General features: G+C 53.1%; 1 protein-coding gene across 1 annotated transcript in view; it reads left to right on the forward strand.

Annotated features, from left to right (window-relative positions):
* The window catches only part of SLC25A1 (solute carrier family 25 member 1), a 41,788-nt gene extending 17,926 nt beyond the window's left edge, over positions 1-23,862 (forward strand). The window contains exons 2-9 of the mRNA XM_034790775.1: positions 11,750-11,857; positions 13,095-13,194; positions 14,944-15,082; positions 16,647-16,731; positions 17,431-17,535; positions 18,419-18,534; positions 19,538-19,611; positions 20,440-23,862. Coding sequence (XP_034646666.1) covers positions 11,750-11,857; positions 13,095-13,194; positions 14,944-15,082; positions 16,647-16,731; positions 17,431-17,535; positions 18,419-18,534; positions 19,538-19,611; positions 20,440-20,554 — 842 coding nt within the window. The 3' untranslated portion in view covers positions 20,555-23,862. The remainder of the gene's footprint in view (positions 1-11,749; positions 11,858-13,094; positions 13,195-14,943; positions 15,083-16,646; positions 16,732-17,430; positions 17,536-18,418; positions 18,535-19,537; positions 19,612-20,439) is intronic.
* The last annotated feature ends 1,406 nt before the right edge of the window (positions 23,863-25,268 follow it).

Raw genomic sequence — 25,268 nt, forward strand, 5'->3', positions numbered from 1 at the left:
GCAAAGTGTTTTAGACTGAAGTGGCAATCAAAGCCAAAAAATAAATACAGCAAGACACAGTGAAGGCTTTTATCCTTGTGGATTCTTTATATGGTAAGAAAAGGAAGGGTATTAGCATGCAACTCTGTGGAAATTGTAGCTAAAGTTACAAATCATCTAATAGAACAGTAAAGAAAACCCTTTGCAAAGTGGAAATACAGGGCCAGATCCAATGGAGCTATGTTGATTTGCACCAGCTGATGATTGGTCCCATAACATAAAGATAACCCTATGAAAACTGCAACAGAGGGTCCTGTGGCACCTTTGAGACTAACAGAAGTATTGGGAGCATAAGCTTTCGTGGGTAAGAACCTCACTTCTTGCATCTGAAGGAGTGAGGTTCTTACCCACGAAAGCTTATGCTCCCAATACTTCTGTTAGTCTCAAAGGTGCCACAGGACCCTCTGTTGCTTGAAACCAGAATCTAGCCCACATGCTTTGTTCTCTTCAGAGTTAAGACCTCAATCTTTACTCCATAGTAGAGTTTGATGTAAGAAGTTCTGTAGCAAGTGTCATTCCCTTCCTGATGGTGCCAGAGGCTGGCTGGAAATGCTGACAATCCAGCAAGGAACTGGCAAAACGCACCTGTCTTGCAAGCCTCAAAAAGGCTGCTCCTCTTGCCAGCTCAGTCAGGCCGCAGTGCTCTCATCCTCTGGCTTGGCATTTTAATGTCGCTCTGGCAGCTCAGAAGGAATCGCGACAGCTGAGTGTCTGGGAACTGATGACTCACAGCTCTTAAAATGTACAAGACGAAATCATTGGCTCATGGGAAGGGTTGGAGAGTGACTTTGGCTGGGAAGGTGACTTTAGCTGTGCAGAGTTGCATTGTTGCCAGTATAGGATGGGATGTGAAGCACAGTCAGTCTGTGCATGGAGCAGTGAAACTCCATTAGCTTCTCTCCTTGTTGGCCACTAAGCTAATCAGCATCTGTAGGACGGACTCTGCTGTTCTCTTCCTTGCAGTGGGAGCTACTTACTAGGGACCAGTTAGAGCTGGCCCTGACCCAATCTATTGAAAGCCCAGGCTGGACTTGACTAACGCCATTGAAAGCCAAGGCTCTTTGCATGACAGTGCAAACCGCTATGTTGGGTGCAGTGACCGTGCTGCTGGGTCTCGTGACCCAAGTGTTTGGATCCTCAGACCGTGGACATCTGGGAGTGGGAATCAGTGCCTTCCCCGAGAGGCAGCAGAGCCTAGTGGATGAGGTGTGGCACTGGGCAGCCGGAGAGTTGGGGATCAATTCCTGGCTCTTCCACTAACTCGCTAGGTGACCGTGGATAAGAGACATCACTTTGGTGCCCCATGTGTAAATAGGAATCCTGATGTGCTTGGAGTACATTGGGTGAAAGGCACTGGGTAACTGCGAGTATGTGTTCCCGTGACTGTAAAGCCATAGTGGATGAAGCAATCCTACAAGCCAGGTGGCCTTCTGCTCCTCAGCACGCTTTGTAGCTGCACCATGCTGGACGTGGATGGAGGGGGGATTGAAAGGAAAACAAGCCGCCTCTGTGTCTGTTGCAGCCTCTTGCAGTTGGAGCAGAGTTCTCCAGCAATGTGATTTGCAGGGCTATGCAGTGCAGTTGTAGCTGTGTTGGTCCCAGGATGGCAGAGGGACAAGGTGGGAGAGGCAATCTCTTCGATTGCACCACAAGATGAGCTCTGTGTAAGCTCAAAAGCTTGTCTCTCCTCAACAAGAGTTGGTCCAGTAAAAGCTGTCACCTCACCCACTTGTCTCTTTATAGGGTTAGGAAGCCTCCTCGTCAGCACGGCTAGGTGGGGGACTTGCTGCAGCAGTGTTGCCACAGCTCAAGACAGGAGTTCCTGGGGCACTTTCCATGGACTTCCCAGAGGAAGATGAAAAGAAGCCTTTTTCTGGCCCTGTCAGGCAAACCAGTGTGTGTTTGTGAAGTCAGCGGCAGTGTCTGCAAACAGCAGCCATGGGAGAAAGAAGCATGGTTTGCAAGGCTGTAGGATTACAGGCTTAAACCTGGCAGGTTGCTAGGGTATTTTTAACGCGGTCTGTGCCCAATTCATCCCCAGAGTAACGTGAGTGGAGTTACACTGGGGAGGTGTCTGTGGGCTGGTCCCATTGTGCTGTCCAAGGAATGTGTCCCCATGACTTTCTAATAAAATAATAGATGCAATGGGCCAAATGCAGTAGAGACAAGCAGCTCTCTAGGGTACACATCCAGGATGGGGTGGTCCGGCAACAGGGGCAAGTGGGAAGACCGTGTGGGTTGCACTGATCTGCCATCCAGCCGGGGCACAAAAGAGTGGGCAGAATGGGCAGCGTGCATGAATAGACACTGGGGATGATGATCATGGGAACCCCACTTAACAGCTGAAGGTCTAAGCAGCTCTGCAGAGGTTCCGAATGGTACCAACACTTTTCTGGATACCTGTCCTGCTTCATCAAGGGAGGTTCTGGGTGGCTGTGGTCCATGTTAAACCACACTAGCCAGCTTCTCCCCTTGCAGATGAGATCCAGTGGAGGATCTGGCCGTTCTGACTTCCGGAGCAGCTGCACTTCCTAGCGCAGGTTTTGCCTGGCCGAGGGAAGAGACTGTGTGAGACTAGTTCTCCAGGGGGTAGCTGTGCTGCATTCCTCCCACTGTTCGAAAGGCAGCTGCCTGCCGTTTTCCTCTTGGCTGAGTGGAAAAGAAGCTTGTGCTTTGAGGGTGTGAGCATGAAACCAGTTTCGCCAGTAATTAAGAAGGTGGCGAGTTTGAGCCTGCAGGAAGGTGTGACTGTCAGTATCTCTGGGAGGGGGCCAGCCCCCTTGTTCTAGTTACTGTAGTGTGGAAGAGCTACAAGACAAGGTAACCTGCTTTAAGCTCTGTTATCTTTGGCTACATAACAGACTAAGTGACAGCACAGTGTGTAGGAACTGAGATATGGCATGCACTTAGGGCTCTTGCGGGTATTGCCAAGTCAAGAACCCCATGACATTTGATTTTCTGAGAGCTCTACCTCCTGGAGTCATGTGATGACTCCCTGAGAGTCTCCCCTTTCCATTCAAAATAAATGTGTTTCTAGCTCTCATAATTGCAGAGAGGGGCATGGAAAGATGAGCACAAGAGGCCCAAAATCAGAAGGTCCCTCCCAAATTTATTTTTAAAAAGCTCAGAATTTTTCAGGGGCTGACTCCTGGTTTTTGAATGTTTGGGATTGGTAGTGTTGCTCCAAGACTGGCAGAGCTCCATTGAGTTAGGGCTGTGATGATTTGGGGTTGGGTTGGGGGATGACTGTTGTGGGGATGGGGATGTGGAGGGACCCCTGAATGAAAGGGCAGTTGAGGGGTGCGCTGCAAGTCCAGGAGACCTTGGAAGGGTAGGCTGTGAAGGGAAGTATTAAATGTTGGGCTAAGCATGACACAGACACACTCTCTCTCTCTCTCTCTCTCTGCCCTTCCTTGCTGAAGTTGTTCTACTGGACAAGTCGCGGCTCATTATCCACCCTGCTCCCGACACTTCCTCTGAAAATCAATGCTTTTAATTTAAATTGGGTTGTTTTTTTGTCAAAATGCTTTTTGAGGAAAAAAGCATTTTAATCTAAAGATAGATATACATTATAGCGCAAAGATATCTCGTCATGGAATAGGGATTATAAATTCTAATTCTATAGTATGAGACAATATATTCATGTAATGTTTAAGAAAAGTTTTGCACATAAGTTCCAATAGTTCATGGATTAGGGACCCAATCTTATGGGGTTCCACAGGCTTCTGTATAGATTTAGGTTAATCTTTCTATCTGCCCAATGGGTCTCAGTGCTCAGTCTAGAAGATACCATCAGAGATGCTTAGTTTTACAGTTCTCAAACTGTGTATTTGTGTCTCCAGAGGTAACATGCTTGTTAACAGCAAAAATGTTTTAAAATAAATAGAGGTGAGAAATAACAGACCTCAACTCTATTGTCCCTCTGCAAATTTGTGTACAGAGTCAATCCCTTACCTCTCTAAAAGTGCAAAGTTTCAAAAAGTTCAATGAATAGAAGATTGTTGACCGCTCGTGGGGAATATCCTGAGTAATACAAATACATTGACAGAGCAACTTCCTTCTGAGGTTTCTGAAATGCTTTGCTAGTGTGAACGGGCAGTTTGCCAGCCCAAAGCACCCCAAAATCATGAGTCATGGCCTCAGACACCATGAAATTGACTTTAAAAAAAAAGACACCCCCCCCCCCCCCAGATTTTAAAATAGTCCTTCAGGGGTTTTATCTGCCTTCTGGGCTTTGAACCTTTTGGGACTGTGAGGGCTAGAAATCTACATCTTCTTTTAATAATAATAATAATAATTAATAATAAAAAAAAGCTGAGCTGCTTCTCCCGTAATCCCATGCCTCCAGGAGCTGGGGCATTAAGAAAAGCACCAGACGTCACCAGAGTGGGAAAAGCTGAATAGGTTAAGCCTGTCAGTGAGGGAGGCAGTAACTGCAACGCTGGTGAGGTTGGGGCTGAATTTTCAAAAGTTGTCTCTAATTTAGAACTACAGTCTAGGGGAAGGAGGCCTATGAAACATGCAGTGATGGCCAGACGGATGGAGGAATTGCGCTACACATGGAATACTGAACCCTTCAAGCACTGCGCTCTCTATGTGCCGCTGGTTGGGAACCACAATTCCAGTATTGGTGCTTCCCTTCCCTGACTCTTATGGGGAGTCTGCGTGCTGGGCCCCAGTGCAGTGCACATGCTCCGGGCTCAGCGGTGCAGACTCCGTCCTAGGGAAGGCCTAGTGTGTGGCCTACTGGCTAGAACATGGGACAGAAGACTTGGTTCTACTCCCAACTCTGCTACTGGCCTGTGGGGTGACCTTGCACAAATCACAGCACTGCTCCGTGCCCGTTTCCCCAGCTGTGAAACGGGGATAATGATCCTGACCTCCTTTGTAAAGTGCTTTGAGATCTAAAGATGACAAGCGTTGTATCCGAGCTAGATGTTGTTGTTTTGTTATAGAGCTTGGCCTGCTCTAAACGCCCATCTTGGAGCAAACCAAGCACATGTCCAAATGGCAGACTCGGGGCACTGTCTGCTACAGTGGCCCCAAAAGGCTCAGAGTTGCTGCCCTGCTATAGGCAGTGACTTCAAGCAGTGGTGGGTGCCTGCTGAACCCTGTAACACCCATCCTGCCTCCCCTCCCCCTGCAGTTTCTTTAGATTTCCTGTTAGTATTGGGTGTCTGCCTTGAATTTGCCTCTCCTCCAAGTCAGCAGAGGAAGCACAGACAGAACCTCAAGTTCCTTATTCTTGTTGCAGAGTGGAATGTAATCTCCAAGTGGGCCGGCTCTCATGGTAAAAGTTTCTCTTTGTTCTCCCTCTGGGCCATTCATAGCTCTGTCCATTATGAGCTGTTCCACATCCCTGCTGACGCTGCAGCCACGGCAGATTGTGTTCCCTTCATGGGGTGTTGTCTGTGAGCCAATGACAGGCAGAGGACCTCTCTGCTAAGTCATGCTGAGTAGCTGTTCTCTGTGAATGAGAGCAGCATGGAAAGGGAGCTGGCCGGGCCACTAAGGGGGGTTAGGTTCCTTCTTCTTCCCTGACAGTGGGGAGGGAGAGGCTGTGAGAATGAGCTGTGTAGGTGTATCACAGCCTCCTCCACTGCCACAAACCTCACATCACCTCCAGTGTCTGGGGAGGAGAATGGGCACCTGGGACCACGCCCATCTCTGGGGCAGCCCCATGAAAATGACTGGACTCTGCAAGCTTGAATTTGGGCCCTTTGAGTTTTGTGACACTAGTCAAAGATCAAGGGAGGAGTCCAGGAGCAGGCCTGCTCTCCACCTGAACGGTGCATGCACCACTGGCTGGGGCAGGGGTGTGAGCCAGGCATGGTTAACACGCGCCCACATGATGGAGACAATCCCCATGGATCCCCAGGGCTGAAAGATCTGAGTGTTTGACTTGTCCTAGTACTGGTCCCAAGCACTCTCGCTAGTTTGAGCGTCGCTAGGGGCCACAGCTGCAGGGCTCCATAATGCTCTTGAAGGTTTCTCCTCCTCCTCCTCCAGGGAAGGAATCTGAACTGGGCGGGACACAGAGTGGCAGGAGATGAAGCTCATATGGTCAGTATGTGCCTTCAATGCTGGTAGAAACCAAGGGCTAAAACTGACCCTTTCATTGATCACAGGCCCAGGAGACTGCAGATTCAATAAGGCACGATCCAGTGTCTCATCTCTCAAAAGGCAATAGTGTGCACAAGCCTTTGACGGAAATGGGGCTTTTAGGTTGGGCACTTGTTAGCATCCATTTCTCTGCTCACTGATTGTAGCCCACTGCTCCTTTGTTTGATCTGAGTTACACTTCCTACAGCCCGTAAACCCCACATACCGCGTGTCTGCGTTCCAGGAGAGTGTTATAACTGAACCACAGTCAGAAATGCACCTGATGCAAACATCCCGAACACTAGGAAAATTCTCACGTGGATCCAGACTTCACCACTAGGCCAAACCAAAACCCTGGAGCCAAACCATGCTCGAGACCTCCTGAGCTCTGGGAAAGCTCAGATCCAAGCTTGGTAGGCTTCGCTCAAACGTTTGGCTCCTTTGACCTCCAGGATTGGGTTGGGGATCTCATGGGAACAGGTTTTTCTACTATGCTCTTGAGCATTGCTCATTTCTACCGGGGCCAGAAATCCAGTGAGAACAGCCTGGCTTGGTCTGATTAGCACTTCCACATCCTGAATAAATTCAGAAGCCGCAACTTGGAGGCGCTCAAAACATTAGCTCAGACACCACAGATTTAACCTAACTCTTGCCAGAACCGCATATAAGCTTAGGGCTACCGGAGAGGGCAACAAGGCTGGGTCAGGCTAACAGGGTTATGGGTAGGGCCAGTTCCTTTTACTCTATGAAGGCCAATTTGCCCAGTCTGGGTTGAAGTGCATCACGAGTGATCGGTCTGGTTGCATTAATTTCACAGCTGGAATGTGACTAGGGATCTCTAATTCAGTGCTAAGGGAGTTGGGAGACGAGTTCTGCTCCTTGCCTGTCTATGCTATGGGCAGTACAGTGGCACAGCCATAGTGCTGTAGCTACGCTGCGTAGCGGCCTTAGCGTGGGCACTTCCAATGACAATGGAAAGAGTTTTTCTGTTCCTGTAGGTGATCTATCTCCCCAAGCAGCAGTAGCTAGGTCAATGGAAGCATTCTTCCATTTAAATATCTGTGCCCACACTGTGGGTTAGTTTGTCATAGCTAGGATGTGGATTATTTTCACCCCAAACAACATAGCTACGTCGATCTACATTTTAAGTCTAGACCAGGCCTTTTGAAAAGAACCAAATTAGAGAGAGGCAGGGAGTGCATGTGGGTGCAGGCTCAGTTCTGCGCAGGCTTCTTGGGCTGCCTTTTGAATGTAGCTGGAGGGAAATGGCGCCGTCGGAATGCGAAACATGCAGTCACTTCGCCAGCTACAGGAGTCCTTGTGTCTCGAGGCAGTCTCGTTCTTAAGGTTGTTTGTTGGAGAATCACTATTACAGGGCAGGAACTGCGGATGCTTTTTATACTTCTGCTGCTGCCCGTGGGCAGTTCTGAAAGGGTTTCTTCTTCTCATCCTTTTTCCCCCCCTGCTACTCTGGGGTGTTTCTTCAGCCATTTCATAGCTATTTTAATATCCCTCAGTACTAAAAGAGCTGTTCCGGTTGCGACACAAAGCACCAGCATCCAGTGAATTCAGGGTCAAATCTGACACTTTATCCTACTTCGCCCTACTGAAATCAGCCTGTGCAAATACGGGTGTGGTGCCAAGGAACTGGATCTGCTGACTCTTGAGAAAAGTTTGGGGGTCTGTGGAAAACACATCTTGGCCCCAAATACGCCTGTCGCAAGCTGCTTGGATGCCAGGGACTCTTCACACCAAAGTCTGGAATTTCTTGAAAGGGAAACTCTTTTTCAAACGACTCTAATAAAAGCACACTAACTTCCCACTGCTCTCGACACCAGCTCATCCCAGAATGTCTCTGCAGGCTTATTTACAATTACACGGACGTTCTGGCACCGAGTAGCTGCCTGTCAGTTACAGCACTTGGCTGCCAAACCCTAGTGCCAGGTAGGTTCCAGTTGTTGTTCTCTCTGATGCTAAAAACGTAGCAGCTGTGATCTTGAACACCATCCTTGGGGTGTTTTAATCTTTGTGGTGGTGTTTAAAAGGTGAAAAGGGCTTTTCCAAGTGGAAGCTGTTTTGAGTAATCCTACTAGCTCATCCCTGATGAATGTGACATTTTGTCTGGGCATAAGCTTTCGTGGGTAAAAACCTCACTTCTTCAGATGCATCAGAAGTGAGGTTTTTACCCAAGAAAGCTTATGCCCAAATAAATCTGTTAGTCTTTAAATTGCCACCAGACTCCTTGTTGTTTTTGTAGATACAGACTAACACGGCTACCCCCTGATACTTGACATTTTGTCTGTACTCCTCTTCTTGTTCTTTGCCTTTGCACTACCAGCTTCCCTTTGTATCCTTCCGCCTCACTTACTCTATCTCCTTGCAGATCTGAGCTGCGAACACCCTTCCCCTTTGTCTAATTCCTCCCCCGCTATTTATCAGTTAATCCTGGAGTTCTGCATGTGACTCCCTCAGGCCAACCTGAGCCGCAGTTGGTGTGGAAATTGCTGCCTGGACTTAAGTTGTTTTGTGAAACCGTTACGCGCTCTTCACGTTTATGGAGTACCAGGCTGTGTGGGTTGGCATGGTATCTGAGAGCAAACTGGCCTGTCCCAGCATGGCTTGTGATTGCCATAAGGATTTCACGGTCACGTGGGCCCCATTGTGTTGAGTATGGTGAGAATTCTAGGTAGGGCTCTGAGCAGGACAATCTGGCCTCTTTCCTGTTCTCTTAACCCCCCTGCCCACCCCCCGCAATGGGCTGGAGCAAGGGCTGGCCAGCACTCAAGGCTTTACTGCAGCGATGACGCGTTCAGAGGAGAGCTCTCTGCGCCACTCTTGTTTCATTTTTTTTCTGGTGTGGTGCTTCTCTTGTTCTTGTCCTGGTTAGTCATTCTGCAATTATTTGGCAGTTAGCAGTAATGATTTGTTGCTTTCCAACTAAACAGGAGTATTGCAGCCACTAGCTACCTACCTCACGGGACACTCAGATTACGATATTATCCTCTTCGCACATATAGAGAAACCGAGGCACAGAAAAGGCTGTGACTGGGTAGAAGAGGCAGTGTGGCCTTGTGGATAGGGCACCAAACTGGGAATCAAGAGACCCGGGTTCTGTCCCTGGTTCGGTGGCTGACCTGCTGTGCAACCCAGTGTGGGCCCCTTCACTTCCCGTATCTATTTCTTCTTCTACCCTTTGTCTGTCTGTCTTGTCTATATAGATTGCAAGCTCTTCAGGGCAGGCACTGGGGCTCCCTGTGTTTGTACAGGGCCTAGCACAATGGGTGGAACCTCTGAGCATCACCGTCAGAGACACAAATAAGAACACTGGCCACCCAACGGGTCCGTACCAGAGCTGGAATTAGCACTTTGGACTTCCTGGCTTCAGTGTCTATATTACAACAGATGTGGCAGGTTTTTCCCATGGAGCATTTATTGTGCACCTGTGGAATCTCGGCATTCCCAGGCTGACTTCCTAAGGCAGGGGAATGCTCAGTAGCCCTTTGGGGGGGGGGGGGGGGGGGCGGGCACACCCCAACAGGGATGGATGTTTGCTTAGGGCAAGAAAATCCCTAGAGCTAGTTGTGCAGGCAGCTCTGTGCCTGTGAGCTCTGGGGGCGGGGGCCTTGCTCAGGTAGCCCTCTTTAAAGCAGGGCTGCCTCCTCTTAGAACCAAGGAGGGGGGGAGATTTTATCATTAACTTGCTGCCTTTAGGGGGGAGTGCTGGCTTAGGGGCTGTTAACCTATTAACTCCAGGCATTAAAGGGGACAAAGGCAGAACAAGACCCAATGGCTGGAAGCTGCAGCCAGACAAATTCCCATTAGAAATTAGGGCCCAGTTTTTAACAGTGAGGCATGGGATTAACCCCTGGAAGTGGTGGATTCTCCATGATGGCAGATCAAGTCTGGATGTCTTTCTGGAAGCCCTGCCTTAGTCACTGGGCATAGTGCATGGGTAACTGGGTGAAGAGCTGTGGCTGTGTTACACGGGAGGTCAGACGAGATGATCTAAAGGTCCCTTGTGGCCTTAATCTATATTCTTGGCCCTGTCCCTTCAGGCTTGGGCACTGGGGTGCTAGAGACGCGGGGGTCTAACTTTAAACTACTGTAATAGGAACCAGGTGGAAAAAATCCAAGCAGTTCTGTGCTGCTTCTAACTTAGTGTGTAACCCCGGGTGATGCTGGTGTCTGTGAGCCTTGTGAAATTGCTATGGAAATGGACCAGACCAGACACTAAATCTACTTGCCCAGCCTCACCATACCGATTAAAACACAAAGCAGCTTTTACTTGCCCACCTACTATAGCTACTGGCCTGGGGATCAGACAGTGACCAGAATTTCCTGGTGCTGGTTTGTGTCTCCACATATAGATAGAAACTCCCGACACAGGGAGTGCGGTAAGCACACAGTGCTGTATACCTGGTGAGCTGTGCTGCGCAAACAGATCCTTGGCCTGAGGATTTCACAATCTGAAGGCACAGGCTGGTGCAAGCACAGAGCAGGATGTGTGCTTTACAGCTGGATTGCGTCACACGCGTGTCTGCTGGAGGAGCAGAGGGCTCTTGGGGTGAAAGGAGAGGCTGTTCTAAGTGGGTGTGTGTGTGAAAGGGAGCAGTTGGGACAGGGCTTTGGCAGGAATGTGGGGAGCGTTGGAGGAGGGGGGACAGGTGTCTCTCTGCTGCAGTTACTGCATACCCAGCACTGTATCTTTAAAGTACTTTATTGAGATTTAGTGAATTTTCATGCTAACACCGTGAGGCAGATAATTACCATTATCCCCGTCTTACAGGCTGTGGGGGGGGCGGGGAGGCAGAGCACGATTACATGACGTGCCTTTGGCACTGACTGCCTCTGTGGCCAGAGCTGGGGCCAGAATTTAGGAGTTCCTGGTTCCCAGATCATAATTCAGGCCTTTAATCTGTATCTGTGCACGCCCGTCCCCTGCCTGAACTGTCTGTGGTCTGCACTGAAAGCTCGTCTGGTGCTATGAAATGATGGCATTAAATCAGGGCTTAAATTCTCCCTGAGTATTTCCCGGAGCCCTGGGGTTCAGGGCTTCAGCCCTGCGGAGCACACCAGGGCTGCTGCAGGTTGGAAAATATTTACTGGAGCTCTGCTCAGGACAGCTCTGGCTGAATTTAAGTCCTGCATTAAATGCTCCTCTGCCGGCAAAATTATGATTATATGAGAGTAGCAGCAAGGGGCCCCAAGTGAGACCAGGGTCCCATGGCCCTCGGCGTTGTACAAACACACAGTAAGGGCCAGCCCCTGCCCTGTCTAACCAGACCACACAGAAGAGGAGGGCAGAATATGTCTCACTTGCTCTGCTGAAAGCATCGAGGGCCAGATTTTCAAAGGAGCAATTGTTCAAACGTGCTCCCATGTAGGCACCAAAATAAGTGACGAGCTGCTCAAAAGAGCTCATGAGTTGCTGAGCACTTCTGCAAATCTGGCCCTTACCCAAGTGCCTACCTGGGAGGTGACTCCACTCCCGACTCTGGCTCCAAGTGCTGAAAAGTGGGGCTTGGGCAGTTAGAAACGGGCATCAGGGAGTTGCTACTGAGATGCTGTGCAGTTCCTGGTTCTATCTCCCCCTCCTTGTTCTCCCCAGGTGGTATTGCCGGTGGCATTGAGATCTGCATCACATTCCCTACGGAGTATGTGAAGACTCAGCTACAGCTGGATGAGAAAGCTAACCCGCCCCGGTACAAAGGCATCGGTAAGTCCAGAGCCTGGCAGCCGTGGGCACAGAGAGACTGGAGTAGGGATCAAACAAGGGGACTGGCGATTGTCAGGGGCTATTGGAGCCGCTGCAGCCAGTAGTGGGCTGAGATGCTAGGCAGAGACTGGCACCGGTGGGTGGAGTGGGAGTGAGCTGGGTCTTCAGGTGCCCCTCACAGAAGGCCCCTCCCTTGGAACTTGAGGGCCTGCCTCCTTCCTGTCCCACAAGGGGGGGGGGGGGGGTGGGGAAAGGGGGGAGAAGCCATTTCAGGGTACAGAGGGTGGCTCAGCGCGCTGGGCCATCGGGTCTGACGTCCTGCCCCCACCAGTCCCTAGAAGCTGAGGCATCGCCGTTAGATGAGCGCTCCCCTCTAACAGACCTGGCCAGTTGCGCAGTGCAGCACACCTGTTGTCACTGAGGGAGACGGCATGTGCGTTAGAGCCCTGTTAGCGGTAGCCTGGTTGGGTGCCCAGGCTGGAGGAGTTCCAGGGATGACGGCCTCGTTCCAGCCCGGAACGACTGGCAGGCGTCCCTCACTGGCAGGATCATAACCTTCTACTTATGCACAGGCTGCATTGCGGCGTGCTGTACTGTATCACTGCTGCACTCTGCTGCTTACGCTGTCAGCTGGGGCCAGGCTGGAGGGCAACAGTCACTGGGGTGAGAGAGAACCCAGCTGGCTTGGAACCGGGTCCTGAGGATCTGCAGCCACATGGCTTCTGACTTGTTGAGTCCAGGGCTGAACAGTGCCCTGTGCCATTCTCCCATCCTGGATCAGCTCTGCAAAGGGCTTGGCATTGCCCAGTTCTAGCTAGGGAGCCTGAGTCATGTAGCCAGACACCTGCTGCATGTGTCTTGAACTTCACCGGGGCGGGGGGGGAGGACATGAATCAGGACTTCACGTTCCACAGCTGCAGCACGCTGGAGCGGGAGGGGAAATGCATTAACTGCAGCAGTGTTGGGGTCCTGGCCTCCTTGGCTTTAGCGATGAGACGAACACGTCCACTCGGACAGGGCCGGTGTTCTCTCCGATGGTGCGTTTGCAGCCTGGTGTTGGTTACTGCATTACCTGAGCTGTTCCGTCCTGGCACTCACCTACCCTGCCCTGAGCACTCTGGCTGTTACCCAAGGACAGCAGGGAGTGCGCGGCCCAGGGAGAGCCTGAATGGTGGAAGGTGATGCCGTGCTGGCTTGTGGGGCTGGCTAAACCCCTCTTTCCATGCCTTCTCCCCAGCGGACTGCGTGAAGCAGACTGTCCAGGGCCATGGAGTGAAGGGGCTCTATCGAGGCCTCAGCTCACTGGTGTATGGCTCCATCCCAAAGGCTGCCGTGAGGTAAGGCACTCCGGCTGTGACTTCCAGCCTTGCCCCTGAGGCGTTTGTGACTTGCAGTTGCCACTATCTGAGCCCAGGTGATCCTCCTGCTCTCCTTGACATCCACCAGGCCCCCAAACAAGCAGATGAGAAACCCCGTAGGAGTCCCTTGGAGTGGCCCGTTCTCCCCATCTTGCTGCTGAGGGAGTCTCAGTCCGGGGGTCCGTCTCGCATAGCCTCTCCGCAGAACAGCCCTGCCCTAAAAGCCAGGCACGCGGGGATAGGCTGGTGAGGGCCCCAGGCTAGCAGGCCGGAGGGCCATGGACGTGCCTCCTGCAAAGGAGCACAGTGCAGGGTCTGTCCGAGGAGCCCTGAGTGACTCTTCCTGAGGGCTGCCTGCCATGGAGCTTGCCTGTGTCCGGAGGTGGCCTCGTGTTTGGAGATGTGCTGAGGCAGCTCGGTCCTGCTGCGGGGAGGGGAGGGAATGACTCAGGGTAGTTTGGGATCTATCCACAGACGGTCTCCGTCAAGGTGGGTCTGGCCAATCGTTACTGGACAGCGTGCCCAGTTCCCTGGCAGGGGTGGGATTGCCTCCCTGGATGGCCGTTCCCTTTGGGATGGATTGAGAAAACCATCCTGCTCTTAACAGGACCAGCCTGAGTGGAGGCTGCCGGAGGGCTGGCTCCAGGGATCGCCCTGTCTGCCAGCCGGCCTTGCTGTGGGGAGCTCCCCCAAGGCACTGCCAGCAGTGTGCTCTTTGGGAAGCTCCCAGCTCCTCCAGGCTGAGCCTTTCCCAGCAGCAGGCACTGTAGGGAGTGGGGAGACGTTGCTGGGCCTGGCTGCTGCAGTCGCAGCCTTCCCAGGGAGGAGATGCTGCAGGGGAAAGTGTGTGATTTCTTAGCAGTTCGGTCCTCACCCTCAGCGCCAGCCCAGGCGGGTCAGGGCGGTGGAGTTCTGGCAGATCAGCTTCACTCTTCTCTGGAGCGTGAGGGCGTGACTCAGAGACGAGCAGGATGGCTGGGCCGGCAGGGCCAGCAAGAGCAGCTTTGCAGGAACTGCTCTGCTGCCTTCTCTCTACCCGCTGCCAATGAAGAACCAATAGCTAATAGCTGTCAGCACTCCCAGCCTGCTCGGATGGGGGGGTCGGGTGCACTGCCACCCCCCTTCCCCTGGGCTTTCTGGCTTACGATGTTTGCAGGTGCCTGCCTTGCCAGGAAAATAGTGTGTGGGCATCTGTGCTCCTCCCAGTGGGAGGCATGAGATGGGCGTAGAGCGGCTGGGTGTTTGGAGCCAAGGAGCTACGGAGGGGCTCGGCCAGGGAGTCACTTCCTGCAGTGGCCTTGCGCCCAGGCAAGGGGAAAGAAGAGCGAGTCCTATTCAGAGGGCTCCTAAGGCACCTTCCCCCTCCTGGGGGTCCCTGGCTCTCTGCCTTACAGCCAGAACAACCTCATCCTCTGCAGCGGTGGTGTGCAGGAGGGAGTGCAGCTAGTCTGCTCTGGGTTATGCAGCCCCCTAACCAGCCTCTGGGAGGCACAGAATATCAGCCCCCGGCATCCCTGGTCTGTTCTCTCCGCTCCCCCCGGAGGCGATCCAAAGGCCAGACCCGTGGCTCCATAGCGAGATGCCCCCGGGGCACGGTGGGAGCTTCCAGCCAAGCTGGTTGGCCCAGCTGCACTAGAAGCTGGCTAGCCCTGGCCCCATCCCTGTGCCCAGCAGCTGTGTCTGCCCAGGCCGGTGGGGTTTGCATTGGCTGCCTTTCTCCCCGGCCAGGTTCGGCATGTTCGAGTTTCTCAGCAACCACATGAGAGACGAGAAGGGCAACCTGGACAGCAAGCGTGGGCTGCTGTGCGGCTTGGGAGCCGGGGTGGCCGAGGCCGTGGTGGTGGTGTGTCCCATGGAGACCATAAAGGTACAGCACAGGCCCTCTGATCCCTGGTCTGAGAATAGGGGGAGACCAGAGACCACGACTGCGGAGGGGACGGCAGAAGTCAAGCAGGGAGCACCATTGCCCTGTGAGCGCCTCCTGCTGTCAGCCCCAGAGCTAGCCTGCTTGTTGGAGCAGCGTATTAACCCAGCAGAGCCTCTGCTCTGCTCCCTACCTGGCGTCACACAGGGAGCTGTTCTGTGCATTGGTGCTCCTGCCCAGACGAAATGTCCATGGGCTTCAGGTGCCCACTAGTGGTGAACGGTCAGAGGTGCAGAGAGAGTATGTGTGTGGGCGTTCCCTCTAGTCTCTCCTGTTGATGGGAAATGTTAGCAAGAGCTCAGACAGGATCTGATTTTCCTGGGGCCTGCAGTGAATGGTGGTTCTTCTCTCCAAGGCCAACCTTTGTGGCCTGACCCCAGAATCTGTCAGGTATCAATGCAATGAAATATCCGCTTAGCCACACCAATACACTTGCTGGCAGAAGTAAATGCAGCACACTGCATGAAATACCTAGCCAAGGCTCCATAGCAGCAAAAGGCATTTTGCATCGTTGTTGCTTCTAATTCATTGCCAGGCTGCCCCACGCCATGAGGCCATTTCGCTATCTCTGCTCTTTCTCCCCGTGTTAGACTCAGGGGTTTTTTTTTTCCCCTTGTTTTGTAACTCCCAGGCCCAGATTCAAAAATGATGCATTGCCTGGAAATCCTGTTCAGTTCTCAGTATATGTGCCCTTCTCAGTGATACCTGGATACAAACGCTTCCTACACTCTGTAACATGAGAGCCAGGGACTGGGCTGGAAAACTGGCCTCTGCTTGCATGACTCTCTCCGGCGTAATCCTGAGAAGAGGCTTAGAGCTGTGAGCAGCAGGACTGGGACTCAGCAGTCTGTCCCCAGCTCTGCCACTGATGTGCTGTGTGACCCCAGGCACGTCCCTTCACCTCTCTGCTCCTCAAAGCTCCCATCTGCAAAGTGGGGATAAATAGATGGACCCTCCTTTGCAAAGTGCTTAGAGATCCTTGGATGAAAGCTGCTCGATAAGGGTGAAGGGGCTGTTATTTACTGACATGTTATACGCTCACGGGTGACCAATAGGTTAAGCATTGGGGAGGATGCACTGCTGGCCTGAGCTAGCAATAGCTACCCTTCTTCCCATCCTGAGACTTCCAGACTCTCCCCTTCCAGGTGCCGACCCTTGTGTGTTTCAAGTATTCCAGACCTAGCTGCAGTCCTTTTGTCCTAGACTGATCCCTAGGCTGATTCCCTAGGCTGCATGGGTCCCTTCCCTTTCTGACTGCATGTGGAGTGCATTAGCAAACTCTTACGCAGTTGCAGGTAAATGTCGGACGGGTTTCATTCCGCTCTGGAATGCCATCAGTATGGTGCTGCCCCAGATTAGCAAAGACCCTCGCTGCTGAATCCCTGAGCAGAGCCCGGCTGCCAGGCATCTGACTGGGATGTTTGGGCTCCTATAGCTTGAGGGATGGGGGGTCTCTTCACATGCAGATTGGGATTAACAACAAGTCCTAACCTTCTCTCTGCCCCAGGTGAAGTTTATCCATGACCAGTGCTCCCCCAAACCGAAGTACCGCGGCTTCTTCCATGGTGTGCGGGAGATCATCCGCGAGCAGGGTGAGGGCCCTGGCGTGGCCTCAGCTCCGCGTTACCCTGGCGTGCAGCGTGCAAGGCCCCGCAACGCTGGCACTGGGTTGTGAACTGCCTCCTCCCACCAGAGTGGCAGACTGGTCTGTGAGCTGCCAAGGCAGCCAGCACCGTAGGGCCTCGAAAAACACTGGCTTCCAACTGTCTGCTCATCCCTCAGGCAGCCTGGTTCTTGGGGGACTTGCTTCCCAGGCCCGAGCGCCTTTCCTCTCCCAGCCCGGCCAGGGGAAAGCAGTGCGGCCCTGTCAGCATGTCCATGGGAGGGCAGGGGAGGCCAAACAACAGGTGGGTCTAGCTTTCTGACAGGCCACCAAAGCCATGCAGAGCCGGCCTCACCCCACTGCCAATGAGAGGAAATGCCTCTCTCCCCCCACCCTCCTATTAAGAGAGCTGGTCGGGGTGGGATTCGAACCCATGCCTCCAGAGGAGACTGTGACCTGAACGCAGCGCCTTAGCCCGTTCGGCCATCCTGACGGCAGGGCCAAGTGGGTGGGGTGTGAGGAAGAGCTGGGCTCTGTGCTGTGGGCCCCGCCGGGGTGGGTGTATGAATGGGGGAAAGGGGAGGTGGTGTTGTGGGCCACAAGAAGGCCTGGGGTCGGTGGTGTTCCTGGGGAGACCAGTGTCATGCTGCTTCCCCTTCTCGAACGCTGCCCCTTCTCCCTGCCTCAGGTCTGAAGGGAACCTACCAGGGTTTAACCGCTACTGTCCTCAAACAAGGATCAAACCAGGCCATTCGCTTCTTCGTCATGACGGCGCTCAGGAACTGGTACAAAGGTATCCGCGCTCTGCCTCCCTCCCGCTGCCTCACCCCCACGTCTCCACTCCGGGCCCTGCCTCTTCCAGGGGGCGCTGCAGGCGGAGAACCACACAGCACGGTGACCTGCTGCAGCCAGGGCAGGCTCTGGCTTCTCCAGCCTCCGCTGAGCTCCCGCGCCTCCCTCCGAGTGAAACGCGCCCACCACCAGTTTCTTGTGGGGTCGCTTTGACAAGACGGAGGAAGGGCCCGGGGCAGGGCAGAGCTGGGGAGAAGGGAAGCCTGCGTTAAAAGCCCAGGGGGATGCAGACGGCGAGTAAGTGGGGACTCTAATGGGATCTGTTCACTCTGCCCCTGCTCGCACCTGTCTGCTGCAGTATACACGTATCTCCTTCTCCTGTGCACACTCAACGCCCCTACCCCTGCCCACGCACACTGGGCCTGGGCCCCTTTTGACAGTTTGTTCAGAACTAAGCCAGCAGGGGGCGCTTTCCTGCCCACTCACTGCTAGGCCAGCCCTGGCTTAGGCTTGCGCGTTCCCTGCCTTACCACCTGTGGGGTCTGAGGGCTCTTGTTTGCTTTAAAATCTCCCCAAATGACTCTTGGCGGCACACAGGCAGCCAGGCCCCTCTGCTCACTGCGCACACCTGGAGAGAGAGAGCATCTCTGACCCCCTTGGCCCCGCTCCCTCTTCTCCAGCTGCACTGGGGGCTCCCACTTGCAGGGCCCCCGTTCCTTTCACCGCCCCTCATTGTGCCCCCTGCCTGTCGGGGCCTGTGCAGCGTCACTCAGTGATGTCTCTGCGTGCTCCCACCTCTTGGTGCTCATGAGCTCTGTCCTTGTGTCTCTCTCCACCCTTTTCCCCTCCTCCTGCCCCCTTCGTGTCGCTCTCCTTCTTCCCAGGGGATGATCCCAACAAGGTCATAAACCCCCTCGTCACCGGGGTATTTGGGGCCATTGCCGGAGCGGCTAGCGTCTTTGGCAACACCCCCCTGGATGTGGTGAAAACCAGAATGCAGGTACAGCATGTGGTCGTGTGGCTCCTGGGCTTCTGCTGAGACCCCCTTAATTCGCCTCTAGGTGCTCCATGTCTACTGCTCTCGTCCAGACCATAGCTGCTGGGCCAAGCGCCGAAATGGGGACATGGCTACGTGCCCTATGGCGCCCTCCCGCTGGAGGAGCAGGAGCTGGAACTGAGACTGCTCCCCACCAAGGCCCTGTCTGCCCTAGAGAACGACAGCTGGGGTGCCTGGCCCGATGGGAGAGCGAGGCCCTGGGCAGCAGTGTGCCCACACTAGCCATGCTGCCCTCTGGGGACCTGAATTAATGGCCAGCGATTTGCTCCTAGGCAGACCAGACCCAGGGCTCCCCTGTGCTAGAGGAATTTGGTGTGTTCCTCTCCTGGTGGTCCCGTAGCCTAGTGATGCTCAGACCTCAGTGGTTCAGGAGCCAAATCAGCGTTGCCCGAAAGAGCCACAGTCGTGTGAATTCATTGCTTCGTTTACCAGCTGTATATTATTCTCCCAGCAAAGTGACTGACCACGTATTATTGTTTTGTCAGCTGCAATTGGTTAATCACATAGTAAAAGCATCCTGATTGGTTAATAAATTGGCTAATAATTAAATCAGTGTTTTAATAACATGGGCTGCCAAGAGCCACCTGCGGCTTGCAAGCCTCAGTCTGAGCATCACTGCCGTAGCCCGTCTCAACACACCTTGCATCCACCCAAAAACGCCTGCAGTGGGGCATAGGCATGGCCATTGCTATTTGGGTTAGACCCCGTCTAAGCTCCACCTGGCCCTCCTCGGGGCCAGGCTCCCGCACAACCAGGCTAGCGAGGATGGAGGTCACTGCTGTGACCGCTCTGGCTGTGCAAACAGAAGCCCCCTCCCTCTCCCCCACCCCCCAGAGCCTTTCCAGAATCTCCCAGGACGGCGCCATGGCTTGTGGGAGCTGTGCTGGGAACTGTGGCATAGATCCCACCATTACAGGTCTCTGACCCTTCTCTCTGCTTCCTCTAGGGGCTTGAAGCGCACAAGTACAAGAGCACCTGGGACTGCGCCTACCAAATCATGAAATATGAAGGGCCCATTGCGTGAGTCTGGCATCTCATTTCCATGCAGGGCGCTCAGGGCTGGGTGAATGTAGAGAAACAGGGACAATCCCTGCAGCCGAGTGCTGGCGAAGCAGTTCAGACACGTATGGTGAAACGGGGAATAGTGCCATAGGAGGCAAAGGGATCTGTCACCATCATGGTTGAAAGGCACCCTACAGTGGGATTTGCAGAAGGGGGAGCAGGTCACTGGCACACGAGAAGAGGGAGGCTGTCCCTAAGGCATAGGGGATAAGATGGGAAAGGCAAGGGCCTGGTGAATGGTAGGAGTAGCAGTGAGCCCTGGCTGTGAAGGAGGAGCGGAGACACACAGAAGGAGGGGAGAGAGACTTGTATGGATTTTATTTGCCTCTCTACACATGCCACAGAAGCACAGGCCCAGAGCCTCAGCTATGTAAAATCAGGGAAGCCAACGGTGACCCACCCCGCAAGGAGCTGGCCTCGAATCTGAAGAAGTGGGTGGTGTGGGGAGCGGATCCTGTGACAGGAGTGGGGCAGTTGGCCAGAAAGCCCTGACTGGGAATCTTAAAAAGTTGGGGTCTCTGGGTGGGGTTTGCCAGGCAGGAAGCAGCCCTTCCCCCAAACCCCTTTCATTCCAGCGGACTGGGCCGGTCCCCGCTCATGTTGAGTGTGAAGGTGGAGGGGGGCGGGAGGCTGAGCTGGAGAGCAGGGTGATTCTCACAAAGTGTGGTTGCAGGGCATTGGCACCACTTTCCACCAGGCTGCCTGCTCCCACACCTCGCCAAGCTGTGCCTTGCCCAGGCCTGCATGGGGCTCTCTGCTTACCCCTCACGTCTCCTCTCCTGGCAGGTTTTACAAGGGCACTGTGCCTCGCCTGGGCCGGGTTTGTCTGGATGTGGCCATCGTCTTTGTCATCTACGACGAAGTGGTCAAGGTCCTCAACAAGGTGTGGAAAACCGACTGAGCCGGGCAGCAGCACCGTCTCCTTCACCACCACGAGGCAACAGCTGGAGAAAGATGACCAACCCGGGAGGAATCATATGGACATTTCACCAGGAGCGGTGCCAAGGTTCAAGTCCCCCACTTGTGTGAAAGCAAGGGAGCTAGCCCTGTGCTCAGCCAGTCGGGCTCGTATCAAACCCTGACCACCTTTATTTATAGGAACGAACTGTGGAGTAGTTTAAATTATTGATCATGTGCTAAAATGATAGATTCCCCTCCCCCCACCATCTGCAAACTTTGCAAAGGCCAGCTCTGCCAGCCTGGGGGTGGAGGGGGTGGGGGAATAGGTCAGTGCCCAAAAGTGAGAAGAGAGGCCACGATTCTCCAGCCAGATTAGAATTCAGTCCACGTTTCCTTTCGCCTTTGAGAAAACAGAGCCAAGCTACCAAAGGTTTCCACTGAGCTCACTGCCATCTCCTGCCTCTGCCAGCAGGATGCGCTGGAGCGCTGGCTGCAGGGGAGCGATTGCAGTGGTGTGATGTCCCTGGCTATGGGGAGCTTACTGCTACTCCAGTCCCATCCTCCTCCTGTAGGAGGCGCTCTAGGGAATGGTGTGGGACCCCTGGCTGCGAGCCACGCTTGGCTAGTCCAGACCCAGTCTCGAGAAGCAGGAGTCACTAGCGGGGGAACCCCTGGTTGTGGGGGAGCTCCAGCTGCCCTTACCAGAGCTGCCAAGTGCCTCAGTCACAGCATTTTCCAGTGGGAGTCACTAGGGCCAAAGAGGATTGCTCATGAAGTGAGCTGCGTGACCCACACTGGCCCTTTAGCCTCTTGTTTAAGCCAGAAAGCTGAGTGGAGGCCCTCTGGGGCAGGCAATGTCCCCGCCTCCATGAGTCAGATAGTGTGATCCAGACTGGTGGCTCTGCACGCGCGCCTTCCTGTGGGAGCTTTGCCTGCCCAGCCATCTCCACTGGAGGAGAGAGGAAATCCACCCTATATCGCCTCCTGGGAGCACTGGGGGGCTTTGCTATGGGATCTGCAAGGGACCCAGTGCCCAGAACATGTCCTCTACCATCCCAGCCTCTAGCACAGGCTCCTGGTGGTGCGGCAGCTGGTGCGGTAGAGACCCTGCACTGCGCGGTGGTGCCTTCATTTTCATTTTCCTCGCTGAGGAAACTCATTCCCAGGGCGTGAAATTCCTGCCTAGAATGACCAGTTTCCTCACCCCTCTGACAGAGGCACCTTGTTTACATGTGAGATGAGAGTGAGAAAGGTGAAGTGCTCGCCTGCCACTTGACCTTCTCTCATTAAACTGCCTCTTCCACTCTGCCTCACCACCCTCACCCCCTCCGCTCGATATTCCAGTGCTGAGAGCCAGGCAAGTACCTAGCTAGGCTAAATGAACTTCACACTTCGTTATTAACACTTGTACTGTATCCCCTGGGGGGACAGTGACCCTGTCCTTGCCCAGTGCCAAGAACTTATAATGGTTCCAGTGCAGATTTGTGCCAAAATCGTGTGTCTGTCTACAATCGTTATGCAGGGGTTTGTCTGTTTGTACTGTCAGTGACAAATGCAGCCTTAACACTATCGTGTTAAGGCGAAGAAGGAAAGCACAGGGAAGAGTCACTTTCCGGCTCTCTGCTCGCAAGCCATTGAGGTTTTTTTGCATTTGCAACTTGAATAAAATAAGAGCCTCGCTTTAGAACCCACTGCTGGCTTTACAGATCCTGGTTCAATTCTGAAATCAACCCTTACATGGCGTGTGTGCTCACACCCTGATGCCTATAATATTGCATTTACGATCCTGTTCCTGGCAGCCCACAGTGAACTCACTGTAGCATCTGCAGTCCCTATTGTACCAGGCTGCCTAGGCAGTGGTTACCACGCTGGCAGCCGAGCCAGATGCTTCGTTTTCGTTCCTGCTAATATTTTAGAGTCCAAAGGTTTCTTTTCAAGCTGACTTGAGTAAAACGTGTTAATGTTGCGCTTGCAGCTGCAGGCTGGAGTGACTCTTGCCATTTTCAAGGCCAAATGGGGGCGCTCTGGCGAGCACCCCGACAATAAACCAAAGTTGCCTGTTAAAGTCTCCATTGCTCTGTGTGGGTCAAAGGCAGCCCTGGGTCTGTTGCAATTTAAGCCTTTTGCTCACATCCCTTCAGCCACTGAGAGCTCTCCACCCTACCCTTGCGTTCTGGATGAGCAAAGGGATTCGGGGGGGGCCAGGCCCCAACTCACTGGTGAATGCATTTTGCCAATGCAGCTAGTTACACTGCAGCGACACGGGAATGATGTGTTCTGTTACACTGGCTGCAGATCATTTGACACGTTAGCCCATGTATGCTGTAGTGTCCTTTGCCAAGTGTCTCCCCTCCTAATTCCAGGGTACTTACCCTGGGATTGCACTGGTCACCACTAGGTTCCAAAAAGGCTGGGAACTCTTCCTACCCCCCTGTTTTGTGTTTACCGTCCAATTCAGTCCATTGCCTCAGCGCTGTGCTGATAAGGGAATGAGATTTGAGGGCCTGTCTAGGCCCTGACTCTTCTCAGATGCTCCCGTTGCACATTAAGAATGAGATTCTGAATGACTGAAAACTAAACTAGACTGTTTCTTGGGCTCAATAGAAATGTCCAAGGTGTTGATCCTGTAAAATCCTTGCTTGGATGAGTAGATCCCTTGACTGTGGTGCTGCTAGTGAGGGGATCTGAAAGCCAAGCTGGGTTCTTCATGCCTGCTGACTTCAATGATGGGAGCAAAGATTGTGCCCTAAATCCAATCCAATGAAAATCGGAGGGTGCGGTAGGTGGGTGCTGAGTGGAAGAGGAGGATATTTGGGAAAGGCTCTTCCTACTGGAGACTAGTTCAGGTCATCTCTGCCAGGACCAAGGAATTATTTCCTGTGTTGCTTCTCGTTGTTTGGCTTCTTCAGGCTTCAGAGGAGCTGCTCCCTCCCAAAGCTGCCTTTGGGCTAGAAAGAGATACTACCAGACTGCTTTCTAGTGCAGGGCCGAGAACTGCTGCCTCCGGGCTCGGGAGGTGGGAGCCACTGTTTCCTTTAGTCACATGCTCTAGGGCAGACTCTCTCTACCTGGAGTGACATTTTATGGGTGCAGGCCATTGCCCGACACCCATCCCTCGGGGTGGGTGCCAGAGCCAGAAGAAAGCTCGGCATAGGAGTGTGTGCACTGTGTGGTCTCTGCCTTGGCAGAGTTTGTGTGCTCTGCTCTCTGCAAGGCTGTGTCTTCTACACATGTTGTGTCAGCCCCTGCTGCTTTCTCAGGTTGTACTGCATTCAGAGATTATGTAATAAACTGAAACCTGCTACAGGCTGGATGTGTGTGTGTCTCTCTTTCTCCTTTTTTTTTTCTGGTGTGTCTGTGTATCTGCTTTTTTGTCATGGATGCCTCTGAATCACATGGCATCGAAGCGCTGGTTAATTTCAAGAATGGAGTATGTGTAGTATCAAAGTTCAGAATTCAAAGGAATTCTCTTAATGAGCACACCCTGATGGAGTGGGAAATGTGCTAGCTAAGGAGTCGGGTGTGCTGATCGGAGTTCCATGCTGCAGCCATCTGCTGTACTGGTGAGCACTCCCTTTTATCTAGGGAATCACTAGACACGGTACCAGTTAGCTAACCAAAGGGCTAATGCCTTCGGCATCTGGAGCAGAGCAGGGATGTGGCATGAAATGAACAAAGGCACAGTGGTGAATGTGATGCTTACTGCAGTTGCCTGTTCTTCTGAGAGATGCAAATTCCCCCCAGAAGTTTGCGGGAGAGACACAGCCATCTCTCGGCTGCTGTGTGCATCTCGAAGAGCCACAGTCTGAAATGTTCCAGTGTACCGGTTCATAGAGTTTTGGCGTGGGTACAAATCTTTGTAAGGTAAAACAGGGTGAAGTCCAGGGAAGCTCTGCTCTGCCAAGTGTATACAAATGGACGTGGAGGGGAGGGGGGCAGGGAATCTGTTTTGTTTACAAATGTGTTTTTTTCCCCAAAACTGCCAGCCCTGCAAACTCCCCTGAGGATCTGAAAGTAAAGCTGGGTTCTTTCTATCTTAGTGCATCACCTCCAATAAAGACTCTGCAGGACAATTTTTATCACTACTGCAGCCCCATGTACTCCAAATATACAGGGGTTCTGTTATCCAGGGAACTGCCTAAGTTCTCTGTGGCTTTGAAATCCTGCCTGATCTTTGTAGTTTCAGGCTTGGGTTCCCTATTGGCCAAAGGGAGTAGAGCGCCTTGGCTTGTCAGGTACCTGAGCGGCCTTGTGTTGAGCGATACAAGTCGGCAGGATAGTGTGTGCTTTCTTTGGTTGTACAATGCTGGCCTTCTCTCTGCAACCTGTTAAGCAGCCAACCAGGGAGCCTGTTTTAAATTGTCTGCAAATCAAGCTTCACAGGGGGAACTGTCATGGGGTTCAAAGCACCTAGCCTTTCTCACAGCTGAACTTGGTTTCTGCCTTTGCTTTGGGTACAGCTGGGAACTGGCCCAGGCTGCATTTGAAATCCTGGGCAGTGCTCTTACAGTGGAAACAATACGACTAAGGAAACTGCTGAATGGGCCTCGCAGGACTTTCCAGCTGCAGCGAGGCCACCCTGAGCAGAGATGCATGTACCAGCACCAGACACCACCTCACTAAGCATCTCAGGTCTGGGGCTGGTCCCTAAACCACCCTAAGCTATCTTTGTTCTGCTAGGGTTTAATAGCAGCAGGAGGGCCCTGACTCAACTC

This window comes from Trachemys scripta, chromosome 15 (assembly GCF_013100865.1).
Source record: "Trachemys scripta elegans isolate TJP31775 chromosome 15, CAS_Tse_1.0, whole genome shotgun sequence".
NCBI classification, from domain to species: Eukaryota; Metazoa; Chordata; order Testudines; family Emydidae; genus Trachemys; species Trachemys scripta.